The 21,354-nt window shown below is 46.3% G+C and overlaps 1 protein-coding gene across 1 annotated transcript in view; it reads right to left on the bottom strand.

The window, feature by feature from the left end:
• Nucleotides 1-21,354, bottom strand: part of SMC2 (structural maintenance of chromosomes 2) — a 92,791-nt gene that overhangs the window by 15,748 nt on the left and 55,689 nt on the right. Inside the window, exons 15-17 of the mRNA XM_037431662.2 lie at nt 17,480-17,673; nt 11,187-11,330; nt 6,450-6,644 (exon numbers count right to left, since the gene is read on the bottom strand). Of these exons, the coding sequence (XP_037287559.2) occupies nt 6,450-6,644; nt 11,187-11,330; nt 17,480-17,673 (533 nt within the window). The remainder of the gene's footprint in view (nt 1-6,449; nt 6,645-11,186; nt 11,331-17,479; nt 17,674-21,354) is intronic.

Here is a 21,354-nt window from a genome sequence, read left to right as displayed (position 1 = left end):
CAGAGAGCTGTATAGAAGCCAAAACAATCAGGATGACATCGTGAGAAACAATAATAATCCAGAAGAATTCAACATCCTACCAATAAAGACAGGGAAAGTAAGAGAAGTCCTAGAAAGAATGCAAAGAGGCAAAGCCGCTGGTGAGGATAAGGTAACAACGGACCTCCTGAAAGATCGCGAAGACATCGTGTCAATAAAACTGGCCACCTCATATACGAAGTGTCTTTTGACGGGAAGGGTACCAGAATCTTGGAAGAATGCCAACATCATCTCAATACATAATAAAGGAGACGTCAAGGACTTTAAGAAATTACCGGCCCATCAACTTACTGTCCGTTCTCTACAAACTATTTACAAGAATAATAGCTAGTAAAATCAAGATGACATAAGAGTTCAATCGACCAAAGGACCAAGCAGGATTTCGTACTGGCTACTCCACAATAGACCATATTCATACTATCAAATAGGTAATAGAAATGCGCGAAATACAACTAATCCACATACATAGCTTTCATAGATAACAAGAAGGTGTTAGACTCAGTCGAGATATCAGCAGTAATGAAGGCACTACGGATTCAGGGCATCGACGAAACCTACATAACCATACTGGAAGAAATCTACAACAGATTAGCTGCCACCATAGTTCTCCGTAAAGAAAGCAACAGAATGCCAATAAAGAAGGGTGTAAGACAGGGAGACACAGTCTTTCCAATGCTATTCAGGGCGAGTTTACAGGAGGTTTTCAGGGGCCCTACATTGGGAAGAGTTAGCGATAAGTGTTAGTGGAGAGTATCTTAATAACCTGCGATTCGCTGATGACATTGCTTTGACAAGGGTCAGCAATGTGCGCAGAAGGAGCTGTTCTTGTCCAAAGATCAGAGGCAACAGCAGAAAATTACTGTTTCCTAAGTAATACATTTTTTTCTGCCCTTACACCTCTCTATGGACTTGCCAGCCTCAATTTTTGCTGGATTCGGATCATATAATCGTCTTCCGCATTTTTTTTTTTTGGAAACGAGGTCGAGCTGCACGCAATGTTGGCTTCTGCCCATGCCTAACTACCAGTGTTATGCAGGTGTTCATTCTGCAATGGACTCGCATTAATGCCAATTTTAGGGATGGGCTAATCCTGTACACTCAGGCCTCGACATAACAAACACGAATATAATGAGATATCAGATACAACGAAGTAAATGAGCGATAGCCTAGTAATAGACACATTAATGCAACTTTGTCATAATGAGCTGTGAATGTATTTGAGGTTCGCAGCAAAGTCGAGGCAAATGGTGCTTTTGTTCGGACAATTTCAAATTGAAAGGTACATTATATCAAGCATTATAAAGAAAAGTGAGCATTTCTGCAATGAACAAAGCAACCTGCACAATATTTTTGAAAATTGGACGAAGGCATCAGTGAATGTCACTTTTGAGGTTCATAGTCAAGAGGAAGCAACATTCAATACAGTTAAACCTGGATATAACAAAATTGATTCCCAGAAAAATTTGTTAAAAGAGGTTTTCGTTATATGCAGGTTCGATACGAAAATTCAGAAAATAAACGTGCAAATTAAACAAAAAGGGGACTGAACGCAGAGCTAACCCCAAACACTCATTTTACAATAAAAAACTGCGTTATTATTGCGATAGCAATAATATGGACACTCTCGGCGGGTTCTTGGTGTCGCCGCCACGTTCCGCAACAAGTCCAAATTGACAACATTCCCCCGCGCATTGTAACTTTCACAAGCAGGTAAAAGCGTGCGAGCGCTGCTGAAGCAGAGATCAAATGAGTCGGCCCATCCCTATCGCCTGGAAAGTGCATAACATCACCCGCATGTTAGAACTGCCATCGAATGCTCAAACAGAAAGTAAACCACCTGTCTTAAACATGAAACAACGTGGAGAGGGGGAAATCGCTTGAGTAGTAATAATAAACTTGGATTTTAAGGGCGGTCTCGATAACTGGCGGGCTTGCTGTCTCGGCGAGAATCAGTGCGATTTCAACTCAAAGGGACTATGTGAAAAGAGCAAACGCAATTGTTCCGGTCAAAGTTGAAGGCACACGATTTTCCCCATTGAAGAATAAGCGTGCGCGCACAAGCATCTAACCCCCTCTCCCCTCTCCGCATTTGTGGGGCAAAGTACACACGGGAGATAAGCGCCCGTCGGCACATCGGCTCGAGCTGAGCGCCGAGCGTGGGTGGCTTTTTTTTTCTTCTTCTCGAGTTTCCATATATATAAGTACATATACATATACTATACATATACGGTGAACGAAGGCGGCGGCGCCGAAAACCCAGCCGAAACTGCCCATATACATAATTGCTATTGCAAAAAAAAAAAAAGAAAAGCAAAGCTGAATGTCGTCGGGGGACACACCACGACCACGCGCCCAGTGAAACTAGGCACACGCGCACGGCATCAAAAACGAAGAGCGAACGACACGGACACAGATATGGTTACCGCGGAAACTATTCAGTAAAGCGCTCTCCATATGCAGCGCGGCCCCACATATGTGACGCTAACTAAAAGCGTGGCATCGTCAACGAGCAAAAATAGTTTTTTTTTAAATTTTGGTTTGGAGGGGGGGGGGGGGGGCACACCCGCATATGCAACTGCAGCGGCAAGAAAGGGGGCAACGCCGGCTCAAAAGGTGCAGGCCCACCTGCCCGCCTCACGCGGACACAGCTCGCACGCTTGCCGCCACCGCATCGCGCTTCGGCGGGGCAGCGGCGGAAGATACATGCTCATACCAAAATGCCGAAATGCGGAGCAAAATTACGAGATTGTCCGTGGAGAAAATTCGTTATATCAAAGTTGTCTCCCGCAGTTACTTTGTTACATAGAGGTCGCAAATACATGTGCTCCTATGGAGCGACGGTGGGGAATAGAAAAACTTCGTTATATTCAAGAATTTGTTATATGGAGGTTCGTTACAAGCAGGTTTAACTAACTGTAGTACAGTTTAGAATACTTATAACGTAATCGCTTTTAGCGCAGGACCAGTTATTACATGGGTTTTTCTGAGCATTGATATGTCGCCCATAGAACTCAACGCATAGGAGGACCGCTCATTGCGTAGTCTCGTGGAGGAGAATACTGGTTATAACGCGGACTTTTTAGGGACGTGGCCGTGAAATGGGCGAACGAAGCCCACTTTTCCACCGCCCCAGCAGGTTTGGAGTGGGAGCAGATGGGAATGCATGGGTGGAGACCAGCCGCGAAAGGGCAGACATAGAGAAGAGAGGGTACAGTAGGGAGGGAGGAAGACCTTGAAAGAAGGAGGGAGCATGTTTTCGGAGTGCGAGACAGAAGCGGCGGTGGTGGCAGCATACTTTGTTTTTCATTTCAAACTCAGTCTTTTGCGTTGTTGCATTTGTCGTGTGCGCTTCTCTGTTCACCGTGTCGTAGAGGCCGTGTGAAAATATCGCCGATGAGACTGTGTGACAATGACGACGTGTGGTCTGGCCTTGTTGACAGCAAGTTCGTAACCGCCACCGACACTTTCCAAGGAATTGTCCATGTCGGGGAGTCGGAGCTACCTGGCTGCGACGAAGCGAGCTCAGATGACGCAATCGTCGCAACAGTGCGCGGTAGTGCGGAGGTTACAACCAATGGCGAGTCAGACGATGTTGACCCGATGCCAGAACTCGATTTTCCGTGCAAAAACGCGTTAGAATACCCTTCAAGCGTGAAAGAATACTGCGCGAAGAACAATTTGTGCAAAGCGCTGTTCTCAAGCATCGCCAGACGAAAATACCGGCATGCTGCTGTGTGGCAGCAGCAATAACTTGCTGTTGTGTTGTGACTGTGTTGAATGTGTTTACGAGTGAGAAGTATAATAAAGTGCGTTTGAAAAGTGGGTTGCCCCTCTGGCATCGGCAAAAGCCGAAAAAAGCATGTTTTTGTATATAACGTGGTACCGCTTATAGAGCGGATTTTCACAACTTCCTTGACTTACATTATAAGCAGTCTACACTGTATTAGGGTGCAAGCTAGAAGATGTAAAATAGGGTATATTTTAAAGTTTACAATACTAAGTTCATATAAGCCAATACAACATGCCTTTAGTCTTATCAAGTAATTAAGCGAGGCAAACTTAATATGTACATTAAATCTTATAACTTGGCTTTGCAACAGCATGAATTTGGCCTGGTGGTGTTGCAGTGTACACAGCAGGGAAACCCACCTTTACATGGAGGTTGCATCCTGTTTGATATACGGCTATTTGCAGAAAATACTGAACAAATTCTATTCTTGTCAAAGTGAATTCGAATACTGTAATACAGTTAAACCTGGATATAACAAAATTGACAAAGTCTCGAGAAAATTTGTTATAAAAACGATTTCGTTATATGCAGGGTTGGAACAAAAATTCGCAAAATAAACGTGCAAATTAAACAAGAGGGTTACTGAAGGAGAGCTAACGCAAAACACTTATTTTACAATACAAAAACTGCGTTTTGATTGCGATAGAAAATAGACGGATACACTCGGCAGGTTTTTTTCTGCCGCCGCCATGTTTCGTAACAAGTGTAAATTGATCAGATGCCAACGCGCATCCTAACTTTCACGAGCGGGTAAAAGCGCGCGAAACAGATATCACATCAGTCGGCCCATTCTTATCACCTGGAAAGTGCATATGATAACCCCGCGTGTTAGAACTGGCGTTGAATGCTCAGAGTAAACCAGCCGTCTTGAGCGAGCATGAAACAACACGGGGAGGGCAGGGAGAATCGATCGAGTAGCATTAATGAACTTGAATGTTAACGGCGGTCGCGATCGCTGGCGCGCTTGCTCTCTCGGCGAGTACCAGTGCGGTTTCAACGCGAAGTGACTGTGTGAAAAGAGCACTTCTCCCTGGAAAGGCCGTATTTGCTCACACCAGCATTTTGTAGGCGGAGTTCCGCGATATCCAATCCAAAAGAGTTGGCTGCAGCCTTACTTCATATACCATTACAGTTTCTTGCTATCGCATTAATTGCATTGCATTCAACACGCCGTCGTGTTGCCAGAACTAATCAGCTAATTGGGAAAGCTACCAGCCAACGAACTCGCGGCGCAAGACGGAAGCGCGTGACGAGTCGACCTTCGAGGAACCGTCGTCACCGTGGTCTCGGAGAGTTTTCATCAACGCCTCATCTGACATCCCCTCAGTGAGACGACATGGTTGTCCGAAATTAAGAAAAGGCACAGTTTCGCCGCAAGGGCAAAGCAATTAATGACTGCGACAGCAACAACTTTGAATGTAACGCTAAGAACGGCAAGCAGATCAAAACGTGCAACGCGTTGCTCACGCACAAATGACACACGAAAACAATTGACAGGACAAGAGCAAACTAACAACGTTTACTGCTCAACACTTAACGTGCTGTTTAAATAAAAACGAGGCACGAAACGTAATCACCGGTACAGATATGAGTGCGAAATAACGAGTGCCCCAGCTCTTACTTTGCTGTGTTTGAAAAGCACATTCTTTTTGCAAACGACGCCTGTCCAGCGAGCGAAGTAATCTTTGTGCGCCCGGCAACTAAACGCAATCATTCGCGGGGCAAAGTGCGCGTGAGAGATAAGCACGCATCGGCGCATCGTGACGAACTGAATGCCGAGCGCGGGCGTTTTTTTTCCCCCTCGAGTTTTCATATTGAACACGTACATATATGGTGAATGACGGCTGCGGCGGCGACGGCAATAAACCAGCCGGGACTCTCCGCATAAACGCTATGGTAATTAAAAAAAAAAAAGCAAAGCTGAATGTCGTCAGGGGCTACACCACGCACATGCAGTGAAACTATGCTCGCGCACACGGCGTCGAAAACGATAAGCGAACGACATGGACACAGACGGCGCGGAAACCTCTTCGGTAAAGCGCCCTCCATATGCAGCACGGCCCCACATATGCGACGCTAACTACAGCGTGGCACTGCCAACGCGCAAAAGTAGTTTTTTTGTTTTGTTTGGAGTGGGTGGGTGGGTGGATGAGGGAGGCACACACGCGCATGCGCCCCCGGCGGTGAGAACGGCAGCAATGCCAGCTCATGGGGTGCAGGCCCGCCCGCCCGCCTCGCGCTCACCCACGCGCAATAACAAGTGCTTGCTTTCGCCCAATGCGCCGCGCCGCTTTACGCTTTGTTGGCATCGGAGCAGCTGCGGAAGATGCGTACTCGTAACAAAATGTGGAGCGAAATTCCTAAGATTATCCGTGGGGTAAATTTGTTACATCAAGGTTGTCTCCCGCTGTTACTTTGTTACATAGAGGTCGCAAACACATGTGCTTCCATGAAGCAACGGCGGAGAATTAACTTTGTTATATTGAAGAATTCGTTATATGGAGGTTCGTTATAAGCAGGTTTAACTGTATTTGTTTCAACTCAACTTTATTCAACCCTATGCCCACAATCGATGTGCAACACCCCACTAGTTGCCAGAACGCCCCTAGGATGCACACACCTTTTTAACGGCGTCCCCGGCCTCGCGTTCAATCTTGTTCACGTCGTGCTCCCACTGTTGGATCTTGAGCTTCAGCTGGTCGGCTTTCTTCTCGACCTCGGCTCGCTCGGCGTACTTCTCGGAGATCTCGCGGCTCGCTGCCTTCAGCTTTTCCTTCTGTGCCTGAACCTCTTTGCTGGCCTTTTTCAAATCCTCCTGAAAAACGAGCGAGCCAGCAAGTCTTTTTTTAACAAAAGATTCTTTTTTTTACTTACATTACTACGATGAAACTAGAGCACTGCTAAGATTCAGCTACGACACAAATGCTAGCCAAAATGTCTACGTAAAAAGCACGGTAGACTCTTATTGAAAAGAACCTAACGGAATGAGGAGAATGCATTCTTTTTAACCCCTTAACTGCTCATTTTCTTCTGAAAATGTTTGATCAAAAAGTGCTTATTATTTTTTTTATTGCTGATTTCGATTCTGATTGTACTAAAAAGTAGCTAGTCGATGTTGAGAAAATATTTTCACCACATACTTAGTCAAATCAACGGCATATAGTTTATTTCCACACAATACATAGGAAACCAGCTACCTGGTGCTAAAAAAATTAAAAACCTTATAAACAATACAGTCGCAGATACCACATATTTCTTTCCTTGTGTAGGCTAAGCACCCTTGGGGTATTTCACTTCGGAAGCTTTGGGGCTGTGTGAAAAATTTCAAAACGCGGAATAACGCAAAGCGGCCTCACCCGCGGGCACTCGCAATTTTCGCATCCGAACTGTCTTCATCATCATCGGAGGAGCTAACTGATTCACCGTAATTGCTGTCTTCCCTTTCGGACACAAGATAGATGAATATCTGTACTCGAATCATCACAACTCGAAGAAGATGACCAAGAAGAATAGCTGCTTTTTAATGTTCACGAGTCGGCTATATATGCACAGATTGCCGCCACCACACGCTGTTTTTTTTATACAAATACCGCGCTCCAGCTGCAAAAGAAAACATAACTCGGTCAAATACTGCCATCTAGTGGATGACACACAATGTAACCCTTAAATGCGCGCTATTCCACCTGAACACTAGAGGGGAGTACCTATTCCGCTAAGATGAGCTTTTTTCATCCAAAGCAGTTAAGAGGTGTTAAAGAGACGCTCAAGAATAACTATGAATTGGTTTAAATTTACCAATTGCACTCTGACAACTCTAATGCCACATGTTCCACTATCAAAAGTTCATTATAGTGAAAACTCGTTAATTCACACCTCATTAATCCGAAATTTTCGATAATTCGAAATGGTCGCCACAGTCCAGTCCGCAGTGCATAGGAGACCATGTGTAAAACGGTTCGTTAATTCGAACAGAAATTGCTGCGGATAATTCGAAGTGCGCACCGCCGAGCGTCATCATCGTCAAACACTACTGGAAGCTTTTACGGCCGAACGATAGGTGGCACGTCCGTTTTTTTCGAGCTTCAAGTGGCCTCCAAGCAAAGGGCGAGCAAAGTATGGCCTCCAAAATGCAAAGAGCAATTTTTTTTTCCGTAGCCGTCCCGCTATCTCAGCGCCTGGCGCCACTTGTATACGCGGGACCCGCGGGACGCTGAGGAGTCGGCGGAGTAGTCCTAGCAGTTCTAGGCTGCACCCGGCAGCATCACTTTGTTCCTCGAGCACGTTGTTCGTTCACGCCGTCAAGCTGTCTTATTCCGCATCGAAGTTGCAAGATGCCGCGAGGAAACTACTGCGCGAAGACTGTCAAGGAGAAGGTGGAGATTTTGCGAGAGGTTGACCAAGGAAACTCGAGCAAATACGAAATTGCGAGGAAACACGGCATACCTGCGAGCACGTTGTCAAACTAGATACGCAACAGGACGGCCATTGAAAACGCCTATGAAGCCGAGGATTTTGGCGCCAGTCGAAAAAGGCTAAGGACAGCGAAGTTCCCGGAACTGGAGTCAGCTTTGATTATCTGGGTTAAAAAAATGAGAGCCCCGAGTATCGCATCATGGCCAAGGCCCTATCATGATGGCCAAGGCAGCAGATTTCGCCCTGCGCTTGGACATTGAAGACATTGTCGCCTCCGAGGGATGGTTTCATCGTTTCAGGGAGCGGCACAATCTCGTATTCCGCACGTTACCCAGCGAGGCAAAGGAAGTGGACACCGAAACATGCGCTACTGGAGAAGCGACACCCTGCAGCAGTACTTAGAGAGCTACTCACCACAGGATGTGTTTAACGCTGATGAGACAGCGTTATTTTTTAAGTTGCAGCCAGACAAGACGATCACCTACAAGGGAGACAGCTGTGCCGGCGGCAAGCGCAGCAAAGAGCGTGTAACTGTTCTGGTCGCCGCAAATATGACCAGTACGAAAAAGGTCCCCCTTTTTATGATTGGCAAAGCACTCAAGCCACAGTGGTTCAAAAACATTCCGTCACTGTCGACGGAGTACGCCGCAAACAAGAAAGCCTGGATGACAGGTGACCTATTCAGGAAGTGGCTACTGAAATTCGACAGGCGAATGGAACTGGGCGGCAGACACGTTCTTCTTGTCGTCGACAACTGTTCGGCGCACAAAGTCGACGTTGAGCTGAGAGCAACAAAGTTAGTGTTCCTTCCAGCAAATACGACTGCGGCCCGACAGCCAATGGACCAGGGTGTGATAAGGAACATCAAGTGCTTCTATAGGCGTCACGTGCTGGAGAGAATGATTTTGTGCGCGGGCGACAGGAAGGACTTCGGCATTACGCTGCTCACTGCCATGCACATGTTGGCGCGCGCATGGGAACAGGTGACCGCGATCACAATCGCAAACTGTTTCCGCCACAGTGGATTTGCAGCTGGAAGTGCGCAGGATAGTTGTGACATCGACGTGGATGCGGCTGAGGAGCTCATGCCAGTGGCATTGCGCGACACTCTCCGGGGCGTACGTTTTGCCGATTATGTTGAAGTTGACACCGGTGCATCGGTGTGTGGTGCCCTGACTGATGAGGACCTTATCGCCCAAGTAGCCGGTGCGCAGCCTGTTGCCGAAGAGCCAGAAGGTGAGGAAGACGAAAATGACGAAGCGCCTGTGCGCCCGTCAGCTTCTGCGGTGATGGAGGCACTTAATGTGGCGCGTCTCTTCTTCAGCTTTGAAGAGGGTGAAGAGGATTCCCTGCGCCGCGTCCGCGCACTGGAACAGAGAGCCGCCGCAGCTGTGGCATTCAGAGAAAAGAAGCAGATGGTCCTCGCCGACTTTTTTGGCCAATAAATATTTTTCGTGCCCCCACCCCCGAAATCCACCCATTTTTGCTCACTTTCATTATTTTGAATTTTGTCAGGTGAAATTTCGAATTTCGAAATTTCTCAGCGTTCCCGTGGAATTCGGATTAATGAGCTTTTACTGTATTAGCGGAGAAAAAAGTCAAGGTTGAAGTTACATTTTTAAATATTGCAACAAAATTTCCATGCGTGACGTAAGAAATTTCGAAATGTATTTCCTGGCATTTTCATGGCATTGGTTCCATCAAACTTCCTGAAATTTCGTACGCCAAGTCTATGGCACAGGCAGATTACAATGCAATTCATTTTTAAGTGTGAATACACTTTATAAGCGACCCCAAACCATCCGCCGCCGTCGGCGGCGTCCGCAGTCTTCTCTCTATCTTTAAAAGAAAGAGGACTTGGCGGGCCGCAGCGCGACGCTGATATCGGTGTCAGTAACGCGCCTTATATCTTTAACGCCGCTGTGCGCCTCCCCCTCCCCCTTCGCTCGCTTCTCCGCTCTTCTCGCTCACTGCAGCTGCGCGTGCACCCCTCTCTCTCGTGCGCCCGCCTTCTCTCTCAGTTTCCCGTCGAGAGCGGGTCGTGCGATGGATGTCCCGGAGGCAACGCTACCATCAACAACGAATGCAGTACAACCGAATGCCAGCACTGCACCCGTCGTTGGAGGTGACGGTACCGCGGTGGTTTCGCCGACGTTGGAAGACAAGGCGGCGCTGCGAAGGGCTCGTCAGACCGAACGTAAGCGGGTGAAGCGTGCAGCGGATGCCGAACTTCGCGCTCGCGAGGCCGAGGACAAGCGGGCGAAGCGTGCAGCGGATGGTGAACTGCGCGCTCGCGAGGCCGAGATGAGGCGTCAGCATCGAGCCGCGAACGCGGCCCAAGAAGCGGAACGACAACGCAAGCGTCAGGCGGAGAAGGGCGATGAAGGGCGATGAAGGCCGGCGTCAAGACGACGGATTTTAACTTTACTCTCCCTCATAGCATCACCCCGTGCATTCGCACTTAACCATGTTCACCCTCGGGGAAATGCTTGGGAGTTTTGTATTAACTGGAAGCTACGTAGGATCCAGTGGATGCCTTTAAATTTCTTGTGTCATAATGTTGGGTGCGGGAATCTGGTGGTGGTGTCGCCACCTGCACTTTCCTTTTGCGCGCTTTCTCGCTTACCAAGCGTCGTGTTGCGGTAAGAGTGGTGTTTTTGGGATTGCGAAACTGTGCTTTACTAATACGCGAAAAATCGTTTTGCTCTTTAGCGTCCCTGAAAGATAAACAAGGGTTGAGAAGTAAAGTAACAGTATCTGCAGGAAAACTAAGAATAAGCCCCAAAAAATGTGACAAGCGACCAGAAACATTTCCAGGCACATCGATGAACAAAGAGACCCAAATCCACTTAATGCAAGTGAAAGTGGCGTGTCTCTTGACAAGTGTCCCTGTGCTCCGAGCAGCAAGAACGACGAGAGGAGCGCCACCAGTGCATGCCCTTACCTTGGCAGCGGCCAGCTTCTTTTCGTTCTCTGCAAGCTCCTCCTCACTTTCGGCCAGTGTACCATCAGTCGCCTTCATCTGTTCCTTGTAACCCGCAATGGACTGCTCCAGCTCTTGGATCTCCAGCTTGAGACCTTCCACTTCCTACGCCCAAAAAAAGAGAGATTGGGAGCGAGAGCCGACGAATATTAACACGAGCTTAAAGGGACACTAAAAGCAAGCAACAATTTATGTCAGAGAGAAGGCTTAATGTATGACGATGTCTAAAACGACAATATTATCAACAGCAGTACTTAGCGAGAAATTAAAGTAAATGTACCGCACAGCGGGCCCCGTGAGTGTGGCATTTTGAAAATAATCCCAATGATATCAGAGCATCTGCCTAGAATAAATCACTAGTAATCAAACTAGCTGCAATAAAAAACCTTCCGTGTAATAGAGATGTAATAAAATGCTGCTTGTTAATTTCTGTTTGATTCAGGATAATAAAGAACCGCCAGAAGTTACTATTGAGAATGGCACAAGTGGCTCAAAAGTTCAATTTTCGCCTGGTTAAACTGGACAGGTCGTGCCCTCCAGTTGAGTTCAGTTGAACCAAGCATGCCTGCCAACTCAGACACCATGGCAGAAAATTGTTCAATGGCTGTTGTTGCTGCTGTGGCTCCCGCTACTTTCGCTCTGCTGCTGCTAGTTTCGGTGGTTGCACAGTAAAACCGGGCAACGTTGTGCACTGTAACAGTGACGTAAAAGCGTCCCCTTTGAGGCGGGTGATTTGAAGTGCACTAACGCGATGGGGGCCTCTAAAATGCGATTTCATCACAAAATAAGCTCTTGCTTGGCACAAAAGCAATACTAAGAGATCTCTGGACCGCTATTTCAGCAATCACCACTGACTTAATATTTGCCTTTACTGTCCCTTTAATCACCCATTTACTAGCGATGATCTGACAGAGCCATCTTGACAATTAATAGTAAAGCAGTGCCCTCAGATGCTGCCATGTTGAAGAATGGCATATGTAAACATTACGTGCGTTCACTTCTCCAAATGATGCATTTTAACTTAGGTGGAGTACTGAAACCCGGTAACATACAAAACACTCTCTCTACTGTACGAATCGCTAGAGAACCCCTCTTTAGTGCTCTCTACCGCACATGGCTAACGACCTCTTCGTTGGACGTGCAATCTGGTGGCTGGAAGCTTGTTACAAGATCTTAGTTTGCCTACACCCCAAACAGTGGTACTGAATGAGCGAGTTTTCAGGAAACGCATTAAAAGGCAGGTACCACTTCATTGTCCCAATGATGAACACTGGCACCAAGAAAATCTCCCAAAAGACAAACGTGAACGTTGCGTTGAACATACATCTTCCCCCCCAACAGCACAAACCGACACAGCGTAAGCGAGGCTCTAAATCCCAACAGCGCACAAAACATGTAGCCCACAAGCAAAATTACTTCCTTACACAATGAAAAAATATTGATGTTGGCTCTCAAATGTTACTTAAAACTATGTGGCAGAACTGGTAGTGTTAAACTCCGATAGTATCGCTGAGAGAGAAAATGACAGCACTCTTTGCCAACCCCAGTTTCACACTTTTTTTTTTATGGTGCGAACACGTAACAGCATTACTGCTTCGAAGGAGCACACAGAAATTCGGCTGCAGCCAACCAGAGAACGAGTTTTGCCTTACATGTTACGAAACCCCAAACAATAAAAAAAAAAGGGGGGGGGGGGGGCAACGATTGAAGTGGCATCACATAGCATACATGCAATATAGGAGCGCAAGCTTATTTAATGGCAAACTAATAGTCATGATAATGCACGAAAAGCCAGTGAGTTGACTGAAAGAGTAGGCTGCTTTCTTCTTTACAAGACATCTAAGCAACACTCCTCAAGAGCTTAATGAACGTAGCCAGAAGAAACACTATTATGTTCCTACCTAGCAACAATGTGCCTAGAGATCCTCAGCAACTTTTCTGTGATTTGGTTGCAAAGCGCTATTAGCAAAAACTTGATAAATAAGAAAATTATTCTATTCAAATTGCACTCAATATTGCACTATTACACAGCTCTAGAATAAAGAAGTGTTGCAAGTCAGCGCTGTTCTTTAAGTCTTCATTTTTATGCTTTTTTTTTAGTTGTTTTCTTTCTGCGCGAGTACAGAGTCGTGGAACAGTTGCACGCAGGTAAGCGATTCAAAACTCGGCCATCACTTCCGAAATTCCAGCACCGGCTAGTGCTAATCAGCTACAACGAGTCCTTAGCCTTGCATCACCCATGCAAGCTATATTGCACTTGTTCTTTAAGGCTTGTGCAAATAGTGAATTTTAAGTTCGAAGCGAATAGTGCCTTTGGTAGAATAATTTCGAATCCAACTCATACCCCATTATAACAGTCAGATCTGCCATGAAAAAAAAATTAAGTTATATCTGGAAATTCGTTATAAATGATTATTTGTAATACTGCATCCATGGCACAGCTATTCGTCACTTCGTTATAACCAATTATTCATTATATCTGCATTTGTTATATCAAGGTACGAGTGTAGTACAGTAGACTCACGATAATTCAAACTCTGACAATTTACACCTTTGGTTAATTCAAGCAAAATTTAATTTTTTGGTCGTTTGTCGTTAATCTTGTTATCAACGGTTTGTTTTGATGCTTGGGGAATAGCTTGCTACAATGTTGGTTACTTGCTACAATGTTAACAGTGTCGTCACGATCATTGTGCGAAGTTGCTGCGAAGTTGGCAAAGTGCGTCGTAGCACACGCTTTTGGGCACCCCTCGAGATCACAGCAGATACCACTGCTGCGGTTAAACGATTGCGTCGCCGCGGTGGTCTAGTGGCTAAGGTATTCACTCGGCTACTGACCCACAGGTCGCGGGTTCAAATCCCGGCTGCGGCGGCTGCACTTCCGATGGAGGCGGAAATGTTGTAGGCCTGTGTGCTCAGATTTGGGTGCACGTTAAAGAACCCCAGGTGGTCGAAATTTCCGGAGCCCTCCACTACGGCGTCTCTCATAATCATTTGGTGGTTTTGGGACGTTAAACCCCACAAATCAATCATTAAACGATTGCGAGAAAAAAAAATTGGCCCCGTATCTGCATGTTAATCTGCAAATGTCGTCGAAAGACGATGGTTTTGCGTGTGGAGAGAGTGCACAAAACATTTATTTGATGTTCTGCGCAAGAAAATCGGTGAAACGTATTCTGGAGGCGCTGCGATAGAGTGCCTTGAGCATGCATTGGAGGCGAATGAGCGCATCAAGTCACGTCACACGTGAGACATGAGCGCCATCTGGCAGTTTTCTCAGAAAAAAAAAAGCGCACGGCCCTGAGACGGGCAAGCACGCCCGTCTCAGAGGTGATAAGGTGTAGAACGTGAGGCGATGGGTAGTTGCCACCACCGTGGCACCTACCCGTCTTAGCAAAGCGTTGGAAACACTTGCCTTTTCGCGCAAGCGTTGCATGGTCAGGGCCCACGGTCCTTAGGATTACTTATGTATGCCTTTTCTAGTAAAGACGCCCATGCAGAATATATATATGTTGTTACGGTGTCTTAGATATGCGCAATATTTGCTTTTTAATTGACAATCGCACAAGTATGAATGCTGAATCTTGAGCAACATTGGTGGGCGCTACGGACGGGGTCAGCCGTTTGGGATATCGGCTGGTGCTGTTTAGAATACGCAGTACCGTTAAGGATGAACAAACAAATGTACAGACAGACATACAGACCAAAATTTTTGCTTCGAAAGTCTCCAAGAAAGACTATCGCCTTTAATAGCCGCAAAACGCTTTTATGGAGTGCACGGGCTGCCCGGGGACAGCTTGCAGAAGATAGCGCCATCAACCACCGAAGATGAGTAAAGTGGAACAAAGAAGCTGTTTCCAAACAGTGTGCGCGAATGTCAATTGTGAAAAACTAAGCGACCTAACTTTATTTTTTGCATCAACACATTTTTTGCTCCTCCCAAAAAAGTTTTTACAAAATTTACCCTGTGTAATAAACGCACCCCCAACTTTGCTTTGATTTTTCTAGAAAAAGAAGTGCGTTGATCACCCGAGTAAATACAGTATATTTTTTATTTGAAACAAGGCCTGTGCAAACGCCATTTTTTGGTTCAAACAAAGTGGAAACAGCTTTGAATAGTACAGGGGTAGAACAGAGTGCATGGTTTGGGAGCAGACCCGAAAGCAGGCAAAAATCCTTTTTGTAGCAGCCTTAGAGCAGCCAAAAGGGCCTTTTTGAGCAAGTATAGAGTAGTAAAAACATTCAGAGCAGATGTATCCCCTTTCAAAGCACTTGTGAAGCAACATTTGTTCAGTGCTGCATTTTTCAAACACTCAGTTACATTGTGCAATAGCCTCATTATTGTGAAATAAATTATATGGACACTCCCGACGGGATTTTTGCCATTGCCTTCATGTGCTGCATAAATTCTAAATTGATAACATAGCCCCGTGCATTGTGTGTATGATCTATCTGCGGGTAAAAGCGTGGGAGCGGGGATGACAAAAGCGGTCGAAGCAGAGATGAAACGATGCAGCCCATCTCCACCGCTCGGGGAGCACATGCAAACGTGCATAACATCCAATACGCCCGCCCGAGTGGGCCTGCAGTCAGAGCCGAAAAAAAAAAAAGCACTCCACCCATCTTGGAAGAGCATGAAAAGAAAAAAAAAAATGAGAGATGAAAGGAGGCAGGTGTCGCTCGAGTAAAAACTGTGAACTTTGCTTCTAAGGGCGTGGTCACGATCACCAGCGTGCACCCTAGCTCGGCAGCTATCAGCGGGCGACTCGCGTACAGTTGTACGTGCTGCGCTCTCATGGTAGAGAGACTGCTTGAGAGAAGTGCTGCTCTACTTGATGCGGCCATATTCTCGTACACCAGCATTTTGTCCAGCTACGTGAAATCGGATCCAAAAGAGCAAGCTGCCAGCCCCACTTTGTATAACGTTACAATTTGCTGATGTATTTTTCAATGTTTGTTCTCTTGTTTTGTTTTCTCATTGTTATTTTGATATGTACTGGTGTCAATCCACCCTGCTACGACCCCTACTTGGGGCTAGTAGTATTGTAAATAAAATAAATAAATTGCCATCATTGCTTCACCCTGTCCGTGCAATTGTGACTGACTTAATTGTGCACATCCATGTTTTTTTTTTTTTTTTTTACCTGAACGCGCGAGCGTCAACCGCCGAGTCCATAAGCGCGAGGCACTGCCGCCAAATGAACAAGAATATGCGCATAGCTCGATGAGCAGTCACGTGCACCTGTCTTGGCTAGGCTGTTCGGGGAACCGGACGCCACCTCCTATTTTTTGGGCACCGTTACTGCCATCTTTTAATTCTCTTCTGAACGCTGCCATCATGCCATAAAACACAGTTTCACCAGAATGGTGAAGCAATGAATGCGGTAGCGATAATTTGTAAGGCTGGCAGCCAACTCAATCAGATCCAATATCGCGTAACTCTACAAAATGCTGGTGTAAGAGAATACAGCTGTGCCAGGATGAGATGCTCTTCTCGCAGTCTCTTCAGAGCGCAGCACATAGAAGGTGTCACGAACTACTTGCGCTGATGCCAGCTGTGATTGCGCACATAGGCCACGCCCTTAGGATTAAAGTTCACGGCTGCTCCTGGAGTGATCACAGCCTTTACGAAACCGAAACAATAACTGTTTCGATGAAACCAAAAAGGCGTTGTTTCAGCCACATTTCTGGGCACGGCGCTTGGTGACTTTTGCACTTTGCGGCTAAATTCTGGGGCTGCGGCACAGTACGGCACTAATAGGCGAGTTTGGCGGTGGTTCAGTGCAGGATGGCGCAGGTAAGCATGCTGGGTGCACAATGGCGCAAACGGCACAACTGTTACACTCCTGATAGTAGCAGGATTTGACTTTTGGTAGAATGCAAATGATGACCTGTAGAATATGTTGTTTTAATATTTACTATATCTGGAGCATATGAGCCAGTATAACAAGCTTAAAATGTCAAAAATTATGATTCATGCGCGGGTGATATGTTCATTCAACCTTAAGTAGGTGGGGCTTCGCAACAGTGTGGATTTACAGTAATAAAGTGCTTTCACGGCTTAGCACCTCTCCACTGCAGCGAAACCACTTTTACGGGAATTACACGCCGATTAATTTACACTTATTTGTTCACTTCAATACTTTGAAAATTTCAGTAAATTAAATTAAAGTCAATTCCAATTCTGTGATATTCGTTCAACTATTGGAAGCATTCGAATATTCACACAGGCCTATTTTTTTTTTTGGCCTTACCTGCTTTTTGGCGGTGGCTTTCTTGGCCGACTCGTCCGCCTTCTTCTTGCACTTGGAGATCTGCTGCTCGGCCGCCTTCAGCTCTCGGTCTCGAATGTTCTTGGAGTCCTTGACCTTCTCCTCTAGGTCCTTGACGCGGGCAGACGCTTTTTTCTGAGTCTCCTTGCAAGCCTGGAGCTTGGCTTTAGACTCCTCTGCAAGCGACAAGAGCAAGCAACGCTTAGCTTTTCACATTTCAAACATGGCAAATAGTCAACCCATCTCTTGACAGACAACGTTAATTAGAATCAACAGACAATCAAGCGAGGAAAACCATAGAGGATATTATCTGGGGTAATCACGATTAAACGCGTGGAAATCGAAGTGAATGTAAAGGCAAAAGAGCGGTGTTCCACACTCTCCATCGTGGTGATGAACGGCACCACACTGAAGCCTCATTATAACTAGGTCGCACCAGCCACGAAAATACTTCGTTATACAGTCATCCCGGATATATTAAACACTAATATATCGAATTATTGGCTAAATTGAACAGTTGAGAAATCCCCTTGAATTTCGCATGCAAAAGTATGGGACCGATGCACCCACATATCGAACTACCGCACAGCGGGACATCCGCTATTGGCCGCCAGGACGAGCGGAGTCGCCGCCTGGCGGCAACTGGGTGACGCGTGCAAGCGTGGATTGCTCTGTGGGTCGTCGGCTAGCCTCGCCCTGCTTATATGTGCACATACATCATGCACATTCTCAAAGTGTGGTTTGTCCGGTCATGTCAGCGCGAGTGTAACTGTTTCTACGCATGCCTGAAACGGCGTACGAAATCATTTGGTCTTGCACGGCTGCTAATGCATTGTAATAATATCTGGGAGTGAAACTTTTCAGAGAGCTGTTTATTGTTGTCGTACCCTCTGTAGAAAACAGATTGAAGATGGAGCTCCGAGGCGAGGAAGAAGAAGGAGCCAGGGGCACGCTCTGTCTATTTATTTATTCTTGTTCTGTCAACAATAAACCGAAGAGGTATCGGTTCTGCAGTCTCTCTGGTCCTTCTGAAACATGGTGCCGTGACCAGGATGTTTCAGAAGGACCAGAGAGACATTCACCAGAATAATTTCAGAGTGGGTGACGCTTTCTGCTTCAAGCACACGTAAATTTCTCTTGGCATCCTCTCAAACATGAGTACTATTCAATGATGTTTGAATGCAGCAATTTAGCGACTCGGTTGTAAACAAAAACGAGGCTCTAGGCCCCACCCTCGCGCGCTGTTGGTAGGTGTACAACTACGGCATGGAAGCTCAGAAAGTGCATTTTTCCTAGAAAATACTGATGAATCTTCGTCCGCGTTCTGACAAGTTCCAATCCCTTTTTCCTGCGCAGGTGGCAAAAAGGCCGAGTTATTACATCGCGCTGATCTCGTTTGTTGCGAGGAGCCTGCGAGTGCATCAGTATGTTTAATGAGCGATTTGCTGGTCTTAATGTGCTGGGATAGTGTTTTTTAAAAAGTCTGATTGCCAAGGACACTAAAATGAAAATGCGAAGTGGTTCGGCGATCTTGTTGCGATGCTTGCATTCCTGTCCTTGTTAGCATTCAATGGCATGCGAGCCTGAAAAAGCATGGCCTTCGAAATGTGCAACCTCGGGACGTATTCATAGCGTTTTCGGTTTTAAAACGCATGTCGCGGAGGCTACGCTTTTTTTTTAGTGTTTCGTATCAAAGCAGCTGAAGTTTTTATTTGGGCATATGCAATAGCATCACGTCGTGCGCACGCTGCCATTAGATAAATGACCAGATTTAGTTGACGTTTCCACAACAGCTTTGCAGACCCAGCATGCCATTCACATTGGCTGGCAGGCTCTGTCCGCAGAGATGCTGCGGACGCCCGAAAGAACTGGTCTAGTATGAGGCGTATGTTAGATCTTCTCTGAGCACGTGTTGTCTGTGTCCGCAGCTTCAAGAATATGCCTCCCTCCAAGCATAATTTCAAACACGGAGCCTCCGCGTACAACATAGCACGACCGGAACCGAAGATGTACACTTAAGAGAACGCATTGAAGAGCTTCAGCAAGGTACGCAAACACGATACGGCACTATGGCAGCGCTCCTCTCCAGCTCACTGTGCTCAAAAGTGCATCCTGGAATAGATCTGAGTGCAAATTGACGAGTCACAAGAAGAGAAAGAGACTACACGAGCGCTCATGCATCGCTGTCTTTCTCTTCTCGTGTCTCATCTTTTTGTGCTCAAATCTATTCCAGAATGAGCTAATGCACCCCAAAAACGTGTGTTATTTAAGTGGCCCTTCCCCCTCCGCGATCAACAGGTGCATCGTGAACAATGTGCAGGATGACAGGCAACAATAGGGCATGACCCCCCCAGTAATTTTTGAAAAAGCCTTTGTAGTGTTGGGGCAACTTTACTGGAATTATGGGTGAACCAAAATGAATGGGAGAAGAGAAGCAGTACCATAGTCCCGCATCATATTTGCGTTCTGTATTTCCGTGACCTTTTAAAACTCTTTCTCGAACGCAATACTGTACTACCAAAAAAGCAGCACACTCCAACAGATCGAGCACAGAGGAAGTGTCGTCGCCGAAGTTAGCGACGACGAGATGGTGCGCCGCGGCGCCAGGGCACAGATCCACACAGTGTACACATACAGTGCAAAATCAGAATGCCAGCCACGTCATGTTCCACGTACCCGGCGGCGCCTTCGACACACTAGCTGATCGAAACACGCTGCACAAGAGGCGGTCATCTTCTGAAGAAATGTCAAATATTTTCCGATTGTTAGTCCTGCTTCCTTTTTTTCTTCCAACCTAAACGTCTGTTACTGAGCAAACACGGCATCGCAAAGGAACCTTTTCTAGCGGCCCCATGTTGCTTGTCTAGTCAACTGCTGCTAGACAACGCCAGCACCATTAGGGCTTTTCGGTTCCTCAGCACGATCACTCAGTGTGTAAGTATGTGTGTGTGTGTTTGTGTGGGCGCGGGTCTCAGTCTCTCTGTGCAGCATAGCTACTCCCGCTCCTGAGTACACACGATCATACTCACGATTACTCGCACTCATGAGTACTCACTCACGTTCATACTCACGCCTACTCACCCTCGTGAGTGCTCAATCATGTTCATACTCACGTCACTCCCGTTCATGAGTACTCACTCACATTCATACTCGCACTACTCACACTCGCCACATTCAAATGAGTACGAGTGAGTGTGTATGAGTGCACTCGTGAGTGAGCAGAGCTATGGTTACAACGAATTAAATAAAAATAGCCTCACAATATAGTGTTAGGAATAAACCCTTATAACGAATTTTCAGATATAATGAACTTAACTTTGTGTAAAATACAACTTTGTTAAATGAGGTGTTCCAGTGTATTTTGTGTCCTGCAGCTTCATTTTGAAGCAGTCCAGAACAACAATGGAGCTATAGGAGCTCCCGAAGCAGCACATTTCGTGACTTTTGAGAGACCTTTTGGCCCTGGCTTGATCTGTTCATTATGCATTTGCCTGGCCTCTGTCAAGAGTTCCAATTTCAGAAGTTCATCTCTGTACCTGCCGGGTCAACAAAAGTAACGCTAGAGTTGTTCGAGGTGCCACAATGTAGGGTACTGGATTAGCTTGCTAAGCTTGCGTGTTTTTCAGTCATTCGTCCAATTAAAACATGGCAGCTGCGGCCATAAATCAAAACCACTCTTCCATGCTTAGCAGCATGAGATCATGCTGCTTAAAGGGACCCCAAAAAGAAACAATGAGTTGTTTTAGATTGATAAACCTCACTCTGCAAACTCTAATGTTGCAAGTTTCACCATCATATATTCATTATTAGCGCAGAAAATAAAAGTTAAGTTTCATTTTTAAATTTCGTGCCGTAAG

This window comes from Rhipicephalus microplus, chromosome 10 (assembly GCF_043290135.1).
Source record: "Rhipicephalus microplus isolate Deutch F79 chromosome 10, USDA_Rmic, whole genome shotgun sequence".
Taxonomy (NCBI): Eukaryota; Metazoa; Arthropoda; class Arachnida; order Ixodida; family Ixodidae; genus Rhipicephalus; species Rhipicephalus microplus.
This window is presented reverse-complemented; position numbering and strand designations above follow the sequence as displayed.